The 15837-nt window shown below is 29.7% G+C and overlaps 1 protein-coding gene across 3 annotated transcripts in view; it reads left to right on the top strand.

Moving 5' to 3' along the window:
- The window catches only part of LOC118195737 (MAGUK p55 subfamily member 7-like), a 106383-nt gene that overhangs the window by 71766 nt on the left and 18780 nt on the right, over positions 1-15837 (top strand). For all 3 annotated transcript variants that reach the window (XM_085814070.1, XM_085814071.1, XM_035367060.2), the window contains 5 exons: positions 2688-2946; positions 5821-5888; positions 8244-8330; positions 10362-10442; positions 14359-14561. In XM_085814070.1, the coding sequence (XP_085670196.1) occupies positions 2688-2946; positions 5821-5888; positions 8244-8330; positions 10362-10442; positions 14359-14561 (698 nt within the window). The remainder of the gene's footprint in view (positions 1-2687; positions 2947-5820; positions 5889-8243; positions 8331-10361; positions 10443-14358; positions 14562-15837) is intronic.

The following is a 15837-nucleotide window of genomic DNA, read 5'->3' as shown; positions in this document are numbered from 1 at the left end:
GAACTTATTCTTATGAAGCATTTTAGTCAATTCAATTTGGAGTAAAAATCAATTACTGTAGAGAAATCCTAATTAACCCGAGTAACCGTCCCCGACACTTTCATGTTTATGCATTTGAGTACTATATTATTTGTAAAAATTAAACATTGGAAATTGTCATTATGAAATCGAATTCAAAGTAAAGTTAAAATAAACATAGAAGATTACAAAATAAGATAAATAATGCAAACTTTGTAAAAACAAATCAAAGACAATATAAACAAAATATGACGTCTGCAATAAAAAATAATTGGTGACCTCAAAATTAACATATTCTAGCTTTTATATGTTCTCCCCCTAAATTCATCTGTGCTCCCAAATTCGAGATATTTCCATGTTACATAACAACCTTAAATTAACCATTCATAGCTTAGAGTACTTCCTGCATCTATTCAATATAAATACTACATTGCAAAACAACTTCATTCCTTTCTCCACCATCCAACATCTGCATTCTGCTATGCCCACATGCTTTAAATTATTGTAATTGCTCATGATCTAGAATTAGATTTTAAAATTTATTAGATTGATTGAATTAAAATTTTATTAGATATATTTGAATTAAAATTTATTAGATTTCTATTAAGAAATGATTGGTATGCACTGAAAATAAAGACTGGGAATTCTTGTGTCAGCGTCATCACACATCTTTCGACTCGATTATCGAAAGCTGCTAAATGTACCAGTGTTAACTGCACATCAAAACTACTATATATATATATATATGTGTGTGTGTGTGTGTGTGTGTGTGTGTGTGTGTGTAAGATAAAAATATATGAATCAGAATTATAATATAACTATAAACATTAATTCTTTCTCTCTATTCTAAAATCGTAATAACTTCTCTGCATTGCGTCATTTCTAGATCACTCTATGGCCCGCGCAACTCCGATGACGTAATAATTAAGAACTGAAACTGTCGTTGTAAACCAAAACTTTTCTCTTCGCGTGCTTCCATCTTTCATAACTATTCACTTCAGCTTTTGCTCGCTACTGTGCTAAGATGTGATTTCGCTGGCTTGCTTTCTATCCCAACAATATCAAAAATGTAAATCTTCTGTGGAAAGGCACGACTAGAGTGCCAAGTGATTGTGGCCACAAATATCAATTGGAAATAAAAATGGAATTAAAACTGCTTCGACTGCCAAGTTCTTTAGATGTTACCAAGTTAGCATTACTAGCATACTACGCAATCAAAATCTTCTTCAATATGGGTCTAATCACGCATCTACAGTGTTCCGTCTTTTCCTTGTGCTTTTATCTCATCACGCATCGACACTGCTCCGTCTTTTTTTCTTGTGATTTTATTATGACATATATAAATTGTAGTAAGCTCGCATAAAAGTTACCAAGAGCTGCTGCTCCAAAAGGTTCAACACATTTTTAAAAAAATTAATGCACATGAAAATCAAATCATTAGACATGTAAAACATTAAAAAATATTAAAAAACAGAAAAAGTTTAACAGAAAAGTACCAAGAGCAGCAGCTCTTGGTAACTTTTAGGCGAGCTTACTACAATTTTTATATTTTACTTATTTTGCAGCATATTGCGCAAGATGTTTTCTAGACCAAAATTGGTTTTTTAAAAATTGTTATTACTGCTTTGCTTGATAAATTATATATATATATAGGTGTGTATGTGTGTGTATTCTTTCTGAACAGTACAAAAGAAAAGTGATATATTGAAAGAAGAACTGCAAAATCTATAAGAAACATCTAATCTCTTTAAGCAGCTTATGAGCCTTAAAAATTAAGCATTTGTATTGCAAAAGAGACCTGATTTTGAAATATTAAAATCCAACTTCGTTTATGAAAAACATTTTTCTTTTCTTATAGATTTAATTAATTAAATATTAATTGAAAATTTAGTCTGTATCAATAGATGCATTTCAAGTATTCTTGTGGCTAGTGGCAAGTGTATTTGATACCACAGGTCTAAATTTAATATTCAAATAGATAAATGAATTAATTAAATTAAATTTAAATAAATAAACAATATTTTTTCAGAGATTTTTACAACAGTCTTTTGGATATAATATGCTACAGATTAACAAAGCTAGTGATGAATCAAGCATTTTATGAGGAGGGAAATAATAATAGTACACTGCACTATTTGGGCATGTGTATTTTTTAAATGTAGCTACTACTGTGCAAGCAGTAAAGCCTAGTCACACATTTGACTGTTTTAATTTTAAGAATTAGAACTTGAATATGATAGGTAAAAATAACATTTTTGTTGTATTTATATTATCATTTTTAGTCCTCAGTATAGTTTTTAAAAACTTATCATTAATTAAGTAAAAATTACTATGGTAACATAAATAAAATGATCATCAAAAAATAAAACTCTGCATGAAAAATGCTGCCCAAGAGCAAATGCCTGCGCTTTACCCTCTTCATGCTACTTTTCTAACTGTGCCACTGCTGTGCTTATTAGTTATAATAATAGCAATAATATTTTATTTTTATTTTCCTCTAAATTTAACACCTTTTTTGTTCTGGGTAAATAACCTTGTTTCTAAATAATGTTTCCCCCCTTCTCCTGAGAATTATATAAGGCTTAGATTTTCAGTCTTGATGATTTACTCTTCATGATTACTCTTTATGATTACTCATAATACTTCTTCTACTGTCACATTTTTCTCTTAGCAATGCAGAGAAGGCACAATTACATTCAAACTAGTGCCAGGAGTGCCTCCAAAGCATGCACCATCAGATCAAGTCAGAGCTAATTTTTGCTATGATCCAATGCTTGATCCATTGAATCCCAAACCAGAATCAGGTCTTGCATATCGTAGAGGTGATATTCTTCACATTGTTAGTCGTCAAGATCCTGACTGGTGGCAGGCCCATTTAGATAATGATTCAAGAATTGGAATTATCCCTAGTCCAGATGTTCAAAAAAGGCAAGTAATTTTAAAACAGATTGAATTAAAATTTATTAGATAATGCTGTTATATGTTAATATGGTTTAAATGCATGGAAGATAAAAATTTGGATCAGTTTTCATTTATCTTTTACAAGCAGTAGGTGTCTCATATTTTTATATATATATTTTTATTCAGTGCTTTCTGTGGCATAAGAACTAATATTTTATATTTTGCAAAATTATTTATTAATTTGTGCATTGAATTATGCCACATAAAGCAGTATGCAATGTGTAAAATTTGCATGGTTAAATAATTGAACATTTATATGTTGATAATTAATAAGGAGTTTAATAATTACGAGGTGTAAGATATACTATGTTAAGTGTCATAAACGGTTACAAATTTTGAATAACCTTTGTTTAGATAACAAAGCTCCTTATTAAAAATAAAGGAAGAAACTCAACTAAAAAATTTCAACAAAATTGCAGTCAGCAGTAATTTTTTCCTTATTTGCTCTGATTTTTACATTGAATTTCTTTACCTGTTTACTTGAATTTTTTCATTTGTTAACGGAACAGAATCATTTTTCTGGGGCATTTTAAAATTTCTTAGTATCTGAATGCAGAAAAGACATTAGTAAAATAAAGGTTGGTATTAAAACTTGTTTTCATTGGAACTAAAGTTGTGTAACATTCAGTGGCTATTGGTCTGTTCCCTAATTTTGAATGGATGGACATGAAATTTGTGACATAGATACATTCAGCAAATCTATGTTGTATGGTTTGAATGCTTATAGGCTGTTAATAATGAGGTTATAATTTTGTCTTGGTATCATTCCCACAATTTGTAGATGATTTTGGAGGTTATGTAAATATTAGTTATTTTTCTGTAAATGTCAAGCATACTTGAGAAGTTTTCCATATAATTCTTTTATTTCTATCTTATTAGTAGATTATTTTTCAAATATAAATAAGTTTAATAATACCTGCCCCTGTAATTTATGCAAATATTGCATTGCAGATTATTTCTTATTTCTGTTCAAATATCCAAATCAGAATTTTGAATCTTAAATTATTAGCCTTCAGTTCTTAATAAGATTTCTAGTTAAAAGGTCTTTTCCCAAAATTCTGAAGAGTTACCCTGCATTGCATTCAATACTAACAAACAGATTTGATATCAAATAATTCTTTTATTCTAGTTAAAAAGTCTTTTCATAACATATGCAGAGTTATCCACCATATTGCATTTCAGTACTAACAAGCAGATTTGATATCAAATAGTTCTTTTTTTTTTATATTTAAAAATGTGCATTTTGTAGAAAATATATATGTATAATATATCCATTCACCATCCACTTAAATTGAAATTTTGATCTCAAATAGCCAGGAGAGTGGTTAGCGACACTGACTGCCATGACGAAGGTTTGAAACCTGGAGAAGGCATAGATGTTCGTAAATATATAGTGTCGGTGCAGCATGAGGCACTCTAAATATGCGATGAGACGAAAGTTTTCTCGAGAGGTTGGCGATAGGTGAAGACGGAAGGGAGATCCTTGGACCTGTCTTCCAGGGTGCTGTCTATCAAAATTGGGGACGGGACTAAGCTAAATCTCAATGTCACCTGTAATGGGCCTAAGGCTGTTGCTAATGACAGATGTAAAACTTGCACTCCTTGCCACAAGGAATTAATTTCGGGGGCTTGGGCTGACTAGGTCCAACAAGTGAGCATTAAGAACAACAACAAAGCAAGTAATTTCCAAACACACATAAACACAAATGCATCGCAGTAGTGTGATTGCTCCTCTGTCCACGTATGAGTTTTGGAGGTTTATCTCCTGTTGATGGAACATGCATGTACCATACTAGTAGAAACTGCTTAAGAATTTTTATCTCTAAATTGAACATATTATTTCATTTATGAAGCTAATATTTTGTGTTCATTATTATGTGATAGTAATATATGCATATGATATTGACAAGTTTGATAGACAGCAAATGACTATAAAAACTCATTATTGAAATTTAATTTGAATATATGAATTAAACTTCACTCAGTCACAGAAGCTCTAAAGTCGTTCTGGTCAATCACAAAAGAGTGGTGTACCGTTTCGATTGAGGGCTGTTCTGTGATGGAACTTTGTACGGGCAGTTCTTTCTATTCGGTTGTGAATCTCTTGGACGCAAAAGCCTTTCATGGACACGGTTATGGAAGGCTCTAGGATTTAGCTACCACTCCAACTCCAAAGCAGACATTGACAGGTTCGTTCATGTGCTTTCTTGAGTTCTTCAGTAGAGAGGTGCATTCATCTCCTCTCGTGTTCTGGCTTTTATGAACAGCATGCAGCCCACCGTTTCTTCATAGCATTAGGTCTGTGGGCAAGGATGAGATACTGGCTGGCAGTTGAGAAATGGCTACCGCTGCTGGTCAGAACTTATCTTTGATCGGTTTCATGCAAACTCGTCCCAAAGTTCTTACGTGATAGAGAAGTGTGTTGCCTTTCTGTGGACTGGCATGTTAGTTCGCTTGTCCCTAGGATCCCTCTCGTCTTCTCAAGGCAAGGTTATCATATGCATTTAAAATTTAAATGTACAAACTTTAAGATGCAATAATAGAGAATCCAGTGCTATATAACTTTAAAGTGACAACTTTATAAATATATGTTTGGAATAAAAGACTAGAATAAGTAATAAGTTGGAAAGAGTTGATGACTTTCAACTTATTACTAATTTGATTTGTGTGTGTTAATTATGAAAAAAGAGATGATGATATATACAATTAGTACATTATTTGTATATGTATTAATGTATTTATCTGCCATTCTTATTATTTTCATTTCATTATACAAATTATACATTGTAGAATTTTTTTAGTATCTTAGTTGTATTAAAATAACATTTTTGTAATTTTTAGGCGTCTTTCAACATTTCAGAATGGCTCTCTTTGCAAAAGGAGTGAATTAAATTCAAATGATTACTTTGGTAAGTGTGTAAAAAATTATAATCAGATGCATGTTGAAATCTTTATATATCACATTTGTTTACTTTATCAACCACATACTATTTTGAAGTTTCTAATTACAAACTGGAAAATTGTGTTAAGATTAAGTTGGAAAACAGTATACTGTAATTCTATACAAGAACCGTATAATTTATTTTTAATTACACACATATATGTGTGTGTGTGTGTGTGTATGTTTTTATGTGTGGTATGGTTCAAATGTGGACATTTTTACCAGAATGAGCCATTCTTCTTTGTAACAACATTTATTTTTCGCAAAAGAAACTTAATTGCAGCATGAACATACATTCCTATAGGAAAAACACTCCTGGAATTGCCTCTCAACATCGAAACATCAACTAACTCTTGCCAGACTAATTCTAATCTATCTATCTTCATTGATTCTAATCTATGCTTCATTGATTGCATTGCATGATTGTTCTTTCAGACTGCTGCCATTCTTGCAAGAGAAATATAAATTGGGATGCAATTATAAGTATATGCAAATAAAAAAATATTAGGAAAAAAGTGCATGGCATTTAATTCCTGCAGATTCAGCCACCCTAGGCGTAATTGACCTCAGGATTATTTACAATATGGAGAAAACTAATTATGTCTCCTGTATGGTCTCCTCATAAAATAACCAAAAAAAGAAAATCTAGGAATTTTTCTTAACCTTCGTCTAGGTGGTATACTAAACCTGCATGTTTAAACCTGCATTTATAAAGTACCTTAATTTAGTCTTCCTCAAAATACAGATTCTTCAAAAGCTGAGAAGTGATTATTGCTTCTATAGAATTTTCATATAAAGAATCAGTAAGCACTCAAATAATGCCCAGTACATTTATCACACTGAATTGTATCTAGGTTTATTGATCCATAACTATGAAAATTCTGCTCAAATTCTTCAGCTGTAGCACCACAGTTTACATTTCCTGTTTATTCATAGATCATGAATCAATTTCTACTTTTTCTGTGACACAAATCCAGCAGACTGAGCAGCTTCTTCTCAATGTCCGCTAACTTTCAGAAGCTGAAGAACTATTCTCATTTTCCATGGACTAATACAGAGGATAATTTTTTACTGATTGGTATCTTTTATGCTTATGATAAGATTGATAGCTATTGCATTTGCTCAAATGGTACCCAGCACTGGATGCATAAAGCTATCTTCTGTTGTATGAGTAATGAGAATTACGATAGTTATGCCCATAATTTTCATTATGCCTTTTTAAGACAATCTTTTTTTTTTTCCTTTTTGATCATACTTCTTATTAAAGGGAACATTACATGAATCATTCTCTTGCAGAAGTTTGATTCTGTGCTTCTCTCTCTCTCTCTCTCTCTCTCTCTCTCTCTCTCTACATCATCCAAAATAAAAAATTTTTTAATTTAGCAGAATTTTTTTTTTTTTTTTTTTTTAGTCTTATGCTTACAAAACTTATCACCGTTTTTACTAAAATTTAATGAGGCTTGGTCCATTCCAGTTACAGCTTGACAACAGAGTTAAGCTGAGTGTGAGTGGTAGGCACAACATTCCACTTTAGAGCAAATATAGATCCATCTGTTTCTACTTCATTTAAAAAAAAGGGGGAAAGAAAAAAAAACCTCATAGTCCAAATTTCTGATAATTCATTTTGTGCATAAAAACATTAGTTTCCTCAAATATTTCATGCATTTAGTGTTTTCAAAATTTGTTCCGTGAATTAACAAGTACTTTTATGTTTATGCCGTATGTTATGAATAAGAAAAGCCTTAAAGGGGAATTTAACTTGTTTTATTAAATATCATTATCTTAGGGGTGTGATTTTACATGTTTTATTAAATATCATTATCTTGTCTTTGCTTAAACTACACATCTGACTATTATTGGCAAAATTCTGGTAAAAGAGTGTGTGAATTTTGTGAGTAAATGTAGTATTTTTTCTCATTAATTTAAAGTGGATGAATTACAACATATTTTTAGATAAAGTTTGATGGTTAATTTGCGCATGCAACTTTGCTTACATTAAAGAATATCTTTTAATACATAATATAAGCATTTATAACGTTCAAACAAAGTTTTAAATGTTATAAGTGAATTTGGCAATTTTGGTGCGTGTGAGAAAATATTGAGTGAATTTAGTATCTTCATATTCTTTTTTGAAGTAATAACTGTAATAACTTAAAATTTTATTGCTTGTTTATTGTTATATTTTCTAAACATTTCAAAAATATGTGATTTACAAATTATGCAGCAGTTTTGCAAATTAAATATTCTTTCGTTCATCATTCATTATTTTTATACATTTGATGAGGAAAAAAATTGGTGCTCATCAGTTTTTCTACATTTCTAGATCCTGATGCTAAAGATATACAAGTGTATGAAGAAGTTGCACTGTTACATCCTGTGCCTGGAACATATAGACCTATTGTACTCATAGGTATTTAAAACCAGATTCTAAATGTTTTTAGTAAAATCGGAATATCTTTAAAATCATCATGCAGTAACTTGATACAAAGTAATGAAAATGCTTTTACATTTATATGTGTATATATACATAGCTACCAATTCTCCACTTCTACCAGGAGGCCCCTGGATTTTTATTCCATTTTCTGGTTTTCAGTTTTTAGCACTTACTAAGCAAAACCAATAAATAAAATTTATTGAATTATTGGACACTAAACTTGCTAATTCCACCCCTTACTTGAAGTGATTTAAAGCATAATTTTTCTTATTAAATTTTATATTGTATGAATTTATCTACTAGACATCCATAGAACTTCTTATGGTGATTTAAGCAATGTTTAATCAGTTAGTATTTAATTTATTTAATTTTGTTTCACATCATATATACATTATTTAGTTAATCCATGCAATATATTCATTAGGCAATTAAAAAAAAAAGCTTTTCTTTATTTTTATATTGCAATACTCTTAAGATGCCTTTCCGCCTAGTTTGAGCAAAAGGGAAAAAAAAAAAAAATTTAAATGAAATTATATATTTCGTTTGTGCATCATGTTCAGAATTTCGAAAAATGGTGAAATTTTGATGTTTTTTGTTAATTTTTTTTACATTTAATTAATTCACTACTATTAAAGCACTGTAGGTTCTAATGTAAATTCGGGGCATAACAAATATGAAAAAAGTTTAAAACCAGTAATTTAAAACTATTTTCTGTGTGCACAAAAAGCACAATTTTCTTTCCTAATTTTTGCCAGAAGCTTTTTTAAATGGAGAGTATTAATTATGAATGATTATGCAGCTATACTGTGTAATCTTAAATAATGTGTATATTATAAGTATTATGTAACTATATACGTGATAATTGATTCAGACAATTCTCACATTATCAACAAAAACAAAATAAGAAGAGGAAAAAAAAAGGACTAACAGAATTTATTAAGGAAACATTACATGGTCTGTTATATAATAATACATATATCGGCTGTCTCTCCCTCTTCAGGATTTGTTTAATATCTTGTTTCTACCATAATTTCCCATTTGACTACACATGACATTTTCCTTTTAGAAATTCATGTGATAGAGAGCAGTGGAACTATAATTAATACTGATTAGAAAAATGGTGTTATCCAGCAGATCAAATTGCACATCGGGACTATATGCCTCATACTCTTCATTGAGCTGCAGTTCCATCACCTATTTCATCACTTAAATCACATTACCACAGAACCCAAATCCTTCAGGGGTCTTGTTGGGGAAAAACTCGCTGGCTGTGGAAAACTTCCACTGATTCGCTTTGAACATATTGAATTCTCCATTCCTCAAGTTGATGGAAAAGTGTTGAGCAAGGATCAGTTTACTTGATATTTCTGATGGCATAGAGTCAGGTAAATTTTAGATTTAACAGCTCATGATCCTTTCATGATCACTTTCACACTCAAGATGACAGCAAACTTAATGTGAGTTTCGAAATATATATTGATGAAATTAGGCAGTTGATACTTTTATTTTGAATTGTTATATGTTTCTCTGGTCCAAATCAAAACCAGCAAAAATTTCACAAATGGTCTAAAGATAGTTTTTGAAGCCATCAGAACATCACGATTTCCACTCAAAATTTAGTGCAAGTGATCAACCCAGTAGTTCAACATTAAAGACTAGCACATTGCTGCAACTGGATTTTTAAAGCCACTCTTGTTGTACTCAAATTCTATCGGAATGTATTATATTAAAATTTTCAAAAAATAATAATAATAATAATAATGTGTACCCTTTTGAATAACAAAATAAAAAATGATAAATATATGCACAGTTTGTTTATTAAAAGTGTATTTTAAGGTGTATTTTCGCATGAAAATTTATTTTTGCATTTTGCTTAGCTAGGCAATATGCAACTTTTCCGCAGTATAAGCCATAGGGGGAAAAAGTATTTTTTCAGCCTATCCTAATTGATTATTAAATATGAATAAATGAATGAAAACTAACTTATTTTTATTATTTTTCCATAAGGTGCTCCGGGTGTTGGTCGTAATGAATTGAAGCAGAGATTGATTTCGTATGATCCTGTGCATTATAAAACAACTATTCCCCGTAAGTTTTAAGTTTAATTACATTCATTTTAGCTTGGGAAAAAATAATAATTATAATTTATCTTAAATTGTTCTTCTGTATTAAAGTGTCAAGATACAAATATTATTCATTGCTGCAAGTTTGTATAAAGCCTGAATTAACCAGTGTTCTTAATTTCTTGCCTAAAGATAGTCAAAACTTAAGTGAAAGCTCTCTCTATCTGTGTACATTATTCTAACTAGTGTTTTATCTTATATAGATATTAATTGTTGGAAACTCTGTGCTGTTTCAAATTTCAAGAGCAGCTCGAAAATTTTCTCCAACTGTTTTCTGTGAGAGTTTGGCTCTTTAATTTAAGTGAAAGAAATAAATGTATTTTTAATATATATCCAGAAATAAAGAGAAGTTAGATACGAGTCATTATATTAAAACATTCTTTTTAAGTGTCAGACTGAATGGCCGTTAGTAGTGTTCTCGTATTCTTCAGTTCAAAATTTTTCCTTTAAATTTAAAAGATATTAAAATTTACGTCCAAGGAAATTCTGTGTTGGATTTTTAGAGATATGATAAATTGTTAATTGAACTGCTGATGCTAATGTAGTAATACATAAGCTAGAAATTATGCACTGAAATATGAAAGTGTGTGGAAAGGAAGAAACAGCAGAATAAAATTTTCATTTTCATTTGAATGTTTTGTGCAAATTAGTAAATACAGTTTAAATTATAAAAAACTAAATGACCTACTGTTTTCTAAATTTTTGTTAGTATTTTATGAAATTAAATGTTAAATTTAAATATTATTAAAAAGCAGTGATGATGTTTAGTGTCCAAAATTGTCTGTTAATGCATGATCAAATTATGAAAATATCTTTATGTACATAAAACAGTATTTCACAAAATAACCAAATGTAATAAATCTTAACTATACAGTCAAAAGTCGTTAATCCGGACTCATCTGGACTTCGGCGATTCCGGATTATAGATCATCAGTTTAAATCTCGTAAGATGGCATGCAGAAATTCTAAAATTAAAAATATGAAACCGTAATTTATGAAATAAAGAACAATTATGATCTAAAGGGTATCAAAATTTGCAAAAAGAAAAAGCTTAATATTTATTTGTTTACTTTATTAAACATTTCTTTCAATGTAAGTTGTTTAAGTTTTGCTTCGTTTCATGTGATAATACTTTCTCTTTAATTCTATTAAACAGACATAATTTCTTGTTCAGTTACAAAGTTCCGCTGTTCAAGTCCTATAATTGCTGTGTCGAGAACACCGACTAATTTGTCAATCGAAATTTTTTTGTTTTCAATAACCTCTGTCACTTTTCTTCGCTATCGGAAGCGAATTATAATGACGAGGAACTTGTTTTAAATCATATCAAAGACGGAGCATATCGAGATGAAATACTACATTTGGTAAAGAAATTATAAGCCAAATAAAATAAAAACATCTGCGCTGAAGATAAGGATAGTGTTGACAGATCAACTTCCAATTCATTATGTCGCGGCGTTCCCCCCGCCGAGCAGCGTGAAATTGATAAACAGATTTCGGATTTCAAAACATATTTTCGCTTTAGATCCTTTACATATTAACAAATATATATCGGAAATTCTATTTGATATAATCGAAAGTTTAAGCTTACTTTTATAAAATTGCTCTTACAGTCTGCAAAAAATAATAAGCCGGATCCAATTCGAAAATTAAGAAACAACGCAATTATCAACATTAACTGAAATAGATAATTAGATGATTTTAGCGTATACGTCCATCATGCATAAAACGCACACGCGAAAACGTATTCTGCACTTGCGCGCACTCATATGCGCAGTCGTAAAAGGTCTTACGCGCATGCGCAAACGCCTATGCGCACGTGTCAACGCGGCACATGCGCAGAAAGTTTTTAGTTTTGAGATCCGGATTATAGATCATTCCGAATTATGGGTGTCCGAATTAACGACTTTTGACTGTATAAACTTTCCTCTCTCATTCTGAATCTCATCTTAGTCAGAGAGACCTTGTCCGCACCCTTTGGATAACGTGTTTCAAATTTCATAGCTGTAGGTCTATCCATCTTTGTCCTCTGTGCTCCATGGATACACACACACATGCAAACAAATTCTGTTTTGTTATTATGAATGTGTATTATGAAGTAAAATTTAGATGATCTCAACCACCTAATCCATAGATGCCTGTAATTGGAGTCATTTTTGGATGTAAATAAAATTTTAAGGAAATTCAGCAAGAAAAGTTTTTTTTTTTTTTCCTCATGTAGATATGTAAATAACTTTTAAAGAAAAATAAACGTATGATTGTGAAAATAAATTTGTGATATATTTCAGTAACGAAGGAAATTTATTTCGTAATTTAAGTTATTTAGCATTTTTGTGCTCCCATGTTAGTTGTCACTTTTTATAGTAAAAGGGGATTATGATTCTCTGTAAATTTTTCATCTTTAGATAAAACTTATTGTGATGTCTTTTAAAATTAATTATTCGTTTTTACAGTTAATATGTGTAAAGAATTTATTTTTCCCCATCTTTTCACACATTGTATTGCAACTTAAAATTCACCTTGTTTGTTTCATTCCTGTAAAATAAATAAGCTTTTTTCCTCTGGTGGTGAATAAGGATAGATTCTGAAAAATTGCAATTTTGGAGTTTTTCCGGCATTAAAATTAGGAAACATGGTTAAGAGAAACAAAATTCGAGAAAAGCTTTCCTTAGAAAGTTCAGGTCTAGTACTTTGATTTAAATATTAGTAGTGTCACTGTTACACTGTATGTGAATGGAATGTATGCTATATTCAGGGTAAGGATTAGGGAAATCTTTTGTGCTAGGAGGATATTTATTTATTTTTCTCTTAGTAATTTTATTAATTTTATTAGTGGAGATACAGTCCCTACTCAAAATACTTTTTTTTTTTTTTTTTTTTTTTTTTTTTTTGAGGAGATTAACACCTTAAGAATATTTCTGTATCATTTACCTCTCTTCTTTTTACTGCATTTTTGCTTTACACTAGCATTATCTTTGTACATAAATATACTTAAAAAATGTAATAGTTTTCTGTTTAATAAATCTTGACTAAATTATTTGTAAGGTATGAATGTGTTTTGATTAGATATTTATGAGCTAACAATCCAAATATAATGTAAAAATTAGAAAGAGAATATTTAATATAAAAATTAGAAGATTGGAATAAGCTAAAAACTTAGTAAATCATGACCCATAAATTGCAGAATTCTCTAATTTTAACTAGCATTGGTTCCAACTTGTACGGATTATCAGTATTCTGTTGTAGTCTGTTTTGATATGAAAAATGAATTTACTATTCGTTTGTAGTGTTTTCCAAAAGTGTTTTCAGTACTCAGATAGATGCATGAACGATTTGAAAGAAAAGAATTTTTTATTCATTGAAGTAAAACTTTCCTCACTTTTTTCTTTTGTATCTATCTTAATATTTACCAGAGGCTGTAAAAGACTAAATAGGTATAAAAATAAAAATAACAAATGGTTTCAAAAAATCTGGATTTCTGCAAAATAAATGAAAGAAAATTATGTGAAATATTTATTTTTAAGAAAAAAAATGCTATGACAAGTATAAAGTTTAGAAAGAAAATGAATGTTTTGTCTAGGTAAGGATAGTGATTGTTGTTTGAAACAACATCCTGATGTAGAAATATATATGGAGTTTTAAACTATTGTTAATTAATTGTGAAAAATTGGTAGATTTTTGGAAAATATAGGTATTTCATTATCAATAGCATTATCAATTTTTGAAAACGGGCAACTTTTTTAAAATTAATTGGTTACTAAAAATATTATTTGAAATTTTTAAAAATACTAGTTTCAGCTGAAAAAGCAAAATTGTTTTTAAGAGTTTTTTTAACCTTTTATTATTTAAAGATCATTATTAACATTGCTTTTTCATTTCAGACACCAGTAGACCCCCTAAGAGTTGGGAAGAGGAAGGCAAAGAATATTATTTTGTTTCTCGTGAAGAAATGGAAGAAGGCATTCGTGAAGGAAAATTTGTTGAGTATGGGGAATACCGTGGAAACTTGTATGGCACAAGTATTGAGTCAGTTTTTACTATTGTGAGATCTGGTCGTGTCTGCATTTTAAATCCTCATCCCCAGGTAATGTATAGTTGATTTTATTCTTAGTGCCTCTGTTTTCTCTCTTCCTGTATCTTTGTGCTTGGCACATTATGTTAATATCCAATATTAAATAAATAAAGATTAGTTCTAAAAGCAAGTTAAATTTTTTTTTTTTTTTTTTCCATTTTTGTAAGTTTATTTACATTCAAACCCAAATTTAGAATGAATGTCTTCATTGTTTCAAAAATCAGTACTCTAAAAATAAATGCTCTCTGTGAGAGTTAAGTAACAGTGTTAAATATGCAGATTTGTCATTATGAATTTTCTAAATTTTCTATCCCAAACAAGGATATTTTTAAAAGAAAACTTGGCAGTTCTGTGCAGTTATATATTAAAAAGTAATTTGCGCTTAGTTTATAAAAAAGTAGTCTTCACTTCATACAAGTAATGTATTAGCATTATTTATTTTAATCACTTGAAAAATAATTGTTTGTAAGAGATTTTTAAATTAACTGTTACATATATAGTTTCAAGCATGTCCTTTTTATCCTCAGCATATTGGGAATATAGTTTTAGGTACATCTAAATTTTTGTACTAATAAGAGATACTTGATAAAAATATTTTTCTGTGTATGTAGTAAACACGTATGTGGTTTTGCTTAATTATCTAGGCATCCCATTATTATTTCTACATACTTCTTTTTAAATAGTTTTGTAATAAAAGCTGAAGAGAGAATAAAAATTATTAATTAAAATATGTAAAGGTTCTTTAGTGTATGTAGGATATACAGACTACAGTGAAAGAGCTAAAGTTTTTAGAAATCTGGTAATACTGTAAACTACAGCCTAAAAATTATATGCAAACACAAATTTTTGTTATAAATGTGAACTTTCTCATGAACACTTGCTGTTAAGAAATGAGAAATTTTATAAAATTCTTTTCACTCCTTCATCTTTAAATTAATGAGATAGTATTCATCATTAAATTAATGAGATAGTATTCATCTTTAAATTAATGAGATAGTATTCATCTTTAAATTAATGAGATAGTATCAAACTCAGTTATTTGAAAAAGATTTTTGAGCTATGACTTTTTATGATTTTCAATAAAGTTTTCCTGAACAGCAATTAATTCCAACTTTTGATCATTGCTTTGAACTCTTTTCAAAGCAGTGATATGTAGCTGGCAAAGCAATGATATATTGATGCTATTTAACAAATAATCACATTGGACTGTCACAGTATGTATGATGAAATCATCTCTGAGGACCCTAATGCATTCAACATACAAAGTCAAAAGGTGTAAGAAAAATCT

Source organism: Stegodyphus dumicola, chromosome 3 (genome assembly GCF_044657685.1).
Source record: "Stegodyphus dumicola isolate Sdum_Otavi_A_Nest chromosome 3, ASM4465768v1".
In the NCBI taxonomy this organism is placed as follows: Eukaryota; Metazoa; Arthropoda; class Arachnida; order Araneae; family Eresidae; genus Stegodyphus; species Stegodyphus dumicola.
Note: the sequence above shows the minus strand (reverse complement) of the source record. Positions and strands in the feature narration are given on the sequence as shown.